General features: G+C 41.8%; 1 protein-coding gene across 4 annotated transcripts in view; it reads right to left on the bottom strand.

Annotated features, from left to right (window-relative positions):
• Positions 1-1,885: 1,885 nt before the first annotated feature.
• FOXJ3 (forkhead box J3) overlaps positions 1,886-6,000 on the bottom strand; it is a 139,583-nt gene continuing 135,468 nt past the window's right edge. For all 4 annotated transcript variants that reach the window (XM_028123293.2, XM_028123295.2, XM_028123296.2 and 1 more), the window contains one exon: positions 1,886-4,901. In XM_028123293.2, the coding sequence (XP_027979094.1) occupies positions 4,786-4,901 (116 nt within the window). In that variant the 3' untranslated portion in view covers positions 1,886-4,785. The remainder of the gene's footprint in view (positions 4,902-6,000) is intronic.

The following is a 6,000-nucleotide window of genomic DNA, read 5'->3' as shown; positions in this document are numbered from 1 at the left end:
GGAATTTTAAATTCCTGCCAAGTAGATGACACTCCCCCCTCCCCCCTCTTCCCCAAGTCTTCCTCTAGATACTGACTTTGAGCAAGTCACTTCCCTCTCTGGGTCTGTGTTCTCAAGAGCAAAATGCAGGAGCTGTCTTAGATGATTTCAAAGGCTGCTTCTAGCTTGAAGCCTTCAAGATAGTTAACGATTCTAGGGAGTTAAGATGCAGTCAAGCCTTACATGAATGCTAACTGATGCTTATGTGGCTTTCACAGGACTGCTTTATCCAGCTGGTAAGGGCACATCTATAAATAGCAGCCCTTTGCACACTGGAACATGTCAAAGCCTTGAGAATTAAACATGCATCTTAATGATCTTGTTTACTTTTTTCATTTGATTAGCCCGAAGTTGCACTTCAGCTGCGCCTGAATCAGCACAAAGTGACCGGGTTTAACCATGCCCCTCCTACAGCCCTTCAGAGGCACTGCTAATGACCAAAATTTACCTGTAATGGCAGAAAACCAGAGCTCCTCCCTCCGAGAGACACACATACACTGGTGGACAGGCATTACCTCTGGCTTTGGGAAAACTCCCTTTTGGAAGGCAGTGAGGTAAAAAGAAACGAGCTTTGCATGAAGTCAGACCCAGACTGATTTATCCCAGGTCTTCTATTAGCTGTGAGAACTTAAACAAGTTAAACTTTCTGAGCCTCAGTTTCCCCAACAGTAAAACTGCAATACATAACTTTTCCTGGCAGTGATGTATGGGTTCAGTTAGAAGTAGCAAGAGACCCTGGGCAGGATTATGGGATTGGCAGGAAGCCCTCCCCGTCTTGAGTTAGGCAGACTGCAGCTTCAAGTCCACTTCCACCAGTATTATTGGTCTGCCTAGTGCTTAGCCTCTGAACCTGTTTCCGTATCATTGAAGTTGGGACCCCACCACTTATAGGATTGCTGTGCTTGGTTCTTCACCAGCAAACCATCACTTCTTCCGCTTCCATCCCCATCCCTATGCTAGTCTAGCTTCCATGCCTAGCTCATAGCAGTGGTATAAATGGAAAAATCTTCTCCTATCTGTCCAGGACCCTTTGAAGACTCAAACTTAAGTAGCCCATGTCAGGTTAAGGCCTTCCTAGACCACTGCCTCAGCCCTCAGCATAACCTAACTCCTCACCACCAGAATCTTGCCCTGCTAGGGTGCACCTTCAGAGCAGCTACCCTGGGCTGTGCCCCTGAGCTGGTGTCTGTTGCCTGTCCTGGCTAAGTCTGCACTCACTAAAGGCAGGAGTTGTGGCTTTCTCCTGGGAAGGCTGACAAAGCATGTATTCAACAAACGTTAAGAAGCTCCACTTTCACCTTTAGGAGGTACCTCTCTGGGAAGGCACATGTGGGGGCAAGAATGGGGTCAAGGATGCGGGTAGGGTAGGGGAATTTCTTGGAAGTAACAGAGGATGGTGTAAAAGAACATGATATTGGAATCAGATAAGCTGGATTCAAACTCAGCTCTGTCACTTCCAATAAAGGATCCGGGTAAGCCACTGTACCTCCAAGTTGTAACCACATTATAAAATGAAGGCAACAGTTATCTACTTAGCACAGCACCTGGCATATGCTGAGTGCTTTTACTGTTCTAAATGTTTAAATGCATTAATTTAATCCCACTACAACTCTAGGAGATAGGTAATTATCCTCATTTTGAAGACACTGCAAATGAGGAAAATGAGGCTCAGAGAAACTAAGTACGTTCCCCAAGTTTATAGAGCTAGTGAGATACCCCTAAAGGCAGCAACACATAGGACACAATCTCCAAGACCACAAGGACTGTCTCCAAGTTTCTCCAAGGACTGGCTCCAATCTTGTTCCCTCAATTGTAGCAAATGACACAGGCCAACTGGTGTTATAAATAGAGTTAACATAATATATTTATTTTAAGTGCCATTCATGCATATCAGTTCTGGCAGCAACAATCCTAATGACACTTGGGGTATTTCTTTACAGCACTAAACAGTTACAAAGAATGGGTGCCGTTCATCATAGAGGCAAAATATGAAATCGTGCAATAGCAAAACTGTAGAAACATTAAAACACTGACTGTCCAACAGCAGTACAGAGAGCAGGTTGTGTTTGCACAAAAAGCCAATGCATTTTCATCACATATATACAATATAGATATGTACACATCACCCTCTGAATGAACAATATCAAAATACTCTATTCCATTTGAAATAATCCCCGGATTGATTGATTCCCTCCCACTTCAAAGGACATCTGAGAGACATATATTTACAAGAACACACATGAATACATTTACATTTCAAAAACTGCCACAAATGCCAGTCGGATTATTTTCCTGGACAGAGTACCCCATTTGATTATATGCATTTATTCTTTTCCCCAAAAGTCTTCAATTTAAGCCCAAAACAGAACTTGCTCTGCATTAACAACTACCAACTGAAACAGCCACTAGAGGGGATGCTCTGCACCTCACCAGGTAGCTTTGGCTGGCTGAAGCCCACTGAGAAGGCCTGTCTTGGGCTCCCAGGCCACCTGCATCACAAGAGTGCGATGGGTCTGAGTGGAGGCTCTGCCTCCAGGGCCATTTGTTAAGTTTAAATTCTCATAAAAATATTGATCACTGCAAATCAGGAAATGATTGCCAAATGGGAAATTAGCTTCACAAAATTTGTAAAAATCTTCATCAGTGGTTTCTACTCAAATCATTCAAGGTAAGACTGCATTCCAATACCCAAATTGTTTAAAGTGCACATTGCTACCCAAGCAATTTAAAGTTTCAAAACAGCTATTTTGGTATCTAGAAAACAGTGACTTGAGCAGACTACTGAAAGTACCCCCTCCCCGCCATTTTTTCAAGTTTTTGCTCTGCAGGCTGCTATCTCATCTTGCCCTCTGATCTGTGTAAGAGGGGCCTGTTGGCCGCCTTGCCAGAATCCTCCGATCTTCACTGATCCAAGGGGCTGGAACTGAGCTTCCCTTTTCATGCCAAGCAGGGTCCAGACAACAGGAACATAAAGCCCTTCCTTTCTCCCCAACCTCACCAGCCTTTACTATGGCTGGCTTCCCAGTGATTCATTAAAGGCAACACTCCATTAAAAAAAAACAAGTACGCACACACGTCGACAAACACTCTCACATACACACATACAGAAACAAAGATGTCTGTTTAGTTCAAGTAGAGAACACTCAACCACATTATCACTAAGGCTAATTAAAGTGATTTAAAGCATAAAGATAGAGACTAGAGATGCTAAAAAGCAACCAGTGAGCAGTTATTACTCCTTGATTTGATGGAACATATCATTACCCCATTATAACTGAAAGAAATTCTGCCTTTTTTATGGTCTAAAGAACCAATTCAAAATCTATTCATTAAAAAAAAAAATCTTTCTGTTACTTTTATGATAAAACTAAGACAATCAATCCATGCAAAGTAACTATGATACAATATGAAACAAAACAAAAAAACAACTAATAAAAACCGCAACGAGGCACGCCAAGTTTCAAAGAAAGTAACCCAATGTCATGCATACACAGACACACAGGACAACAGAAAGAGCAGACCACTTAAGGATACTGCACTGAAGACTGAGGCAAATAAAATCTGTGTGTGGCTCTATCCTCCTTTCAGTGCTTCCTAAATGGAAAGAGAGTAAGTGAAGAAACTTGCATTATAAACAGTGCCCTGTTGTTCTATTGCCCAAATGAACTCTGATTCGAATTCCAGAAAAATCCTACTTAGCTAATACATCTCAATCAGCAGGAATGCTAAGATAGAGAAATATACTCACATGGTAAAAGGAGCGACGATAAAGAGAATGACACAATCTCTCTGATTGTCTTGTCTGTAAACTCTTAAGAAAAACAATTCTGTGCTTTCAGACACCACACTTCTCCTTAATGAACCCAATAGGAGCTGAGCATTCACAGAAGGCAGCAATAAATATTAAAATAACACTTTTGAAAATAATAAATACATGAGTGAATATGGAGGCAATGATTTTGTTAAAGAGCCAAGCAATGCCCAGCTGCTAACTGATCAAATACATTTTAGAACCGTTATAATGCAGATTTCGGAAAACAGACATTGACGAAGTACAACATAAACTCCGTAATCCCCCAACCATCAAAACAAATTTGGTCAGTTCTTTATGCTGCTCAGGAAAAACATGCCCCTCTGGATTGTTTGGAGAGTATCAAACTCTGGGTTCTTTGACTTACTGAGTAGAACTCAATACCCACGTTTCTGAAAAAGATTAAATAAGGGGAATTGGGCTTTGAAAAAAATCTATTTCCTTTCAGTTGCCTGTATCAGTTAAAAGCATCCTGCAGAAAATAGCCTAACAAGGAATAAAAACTCACAGTAACTTTCTTTTCAAGACGTAATAATCCAATTAGAAAAACTGAAGCCTTTCAGTAATTTTTGTACATATATTTACACATATGTATCTATAAACTGCTTGCAGCAAAATAGGCTCTGTCTGAAAAATCAGTCTGGCACTTGTGGTCAACATCAAACGGACACAAATATGCAAAAGCCGTTCAAATCACACAACAGTTAGGAGCTACACAGGGCAGCTGGCAGGGAGACAAACATGTAGTACTTGTCTGGGTCAGATAAAAGCAGTAAGTTATCCAGCTAAAATCTTTTTGATTGTCTTCAAAAGAAATTTTGACAACATCGGTAAAGTGATTAGCAACTTTGTTTTCTCAACTGGATTCTCTTCAACCCTTCCCTTCACTGCACAGAAAGGTGACGCTGGAGTCTGGTGCCTTGCAGAAACAAGCTCTACACAATTGAATCCCAATCAAAGTCATCCTGGATGTCATCTGGAGGCAGAGAGCGCCGCATCTGGAAGGCTGGGGAAGGCATCATGTGCTGCTGGTTCATGGCTCCGTGATGGCCTGGAAGGAAGGAGGCAGTGTCAGTAGTGACTTGGGTAGAGAGGAAAGGAATAAATGAACGCCTCCTGAGCACTTCCTTTGTGCCAGGCATTTGGTGCACGTGATCTTCCTAATCCATTCAGATGCCTTCACAGAGGTGGCTCTTATGATCCTCATTTTATAGATAGCAAGGCTTGGATTTAAGAGAATGGAGCAAGTTGCCCAAGGTCATACAGCTAGTAGGGGGAAGAGATTTGAACTCAGTTCACTTGACTCCAAAACCCATGCCTGTTTTGATTATACCAGGAGGTAGCAAGGAGGGCATAAAAAGAACGCTAGAGTGCCCAAGTGCTGATGCAACCCTTTCTCTTGGTCTGTCCTGCATCAATACATGTTTCGGTAACATGAACTGGCTCCCATGAGAATGCTAATGGGAGAATGATGTCAGTGCACCAGTGAAGTCACACTGGGTCATCCTGAATTCTCACCAGCAAGTTAACTTTTGGGCCACCACGCCAACAGTGGGTGAACACACAGAACACCAACACAGCTGAGTGCAGGGAGGCCATGGGAGACCAGGGTGGGGAACAGGGTGCTCCACACTCCCCTTCTTAGATTACTGTGGCCATGTGCAGCTTGTGCTCCCCAATTTTGGTGCATTCTGCCCTTGTCTCCAAAACTCTGACAAACCCCCTTCCAAACCAGACTATTTTCTTAAGGAACAATTTCTATTTATTTGCAAAATTCATTCTTTTATTAGGAATTAAACATATCCTTTTAATGTGGTGGAATTTTTACTGGATTATTGCAGTTTTGTTTGATTTGCTTGATCTGATTATAAAGTTTCAAGCAGCCTGAGGCTAATCTCGTTTTTCTGGTAGTAAGCCTGTAATTTTTAATGCACCATTTTATAAAATGCTACAGTTTTCAATGTATCACAGTATAGCAGAAATGCCTGTTTATTTTTTAACTTATAAATTTCTTACTATGCGCCAGGCACTAATTTAAGTGATTTACATCTAATCCTCATTGAATTCTCTTAACAACCCTAGAAGTTAGGCAGTGTTATGAGCTCCCTTTAACAGACAAGGAGGTTGACTAGGAAGTTAAGGCAGCTATC

The sequence above is a fragment of the Eumetopias jubatus genome, unplaced genomic scaffold (genome assembly GCF_037043125.1).
Source record: "Eumetopias jubatus isolate StellerSeaLion01/CBP00866 unplaced genomic scaffold, mEumJub1_p1.0 scaffold_4, whole genome shotgun sequence".
NCBI classification, from domain to species: Eukaryota; Metazoa; Chordata; class Mammalia; order Carnivora; family Otariidae; genus Eumetopias; species Eumetopias jubatus.
Note: the sequence above shows the minus strand (reverse complement) of the source record. Positions and strands in the feature narration are given on the sequence as shown.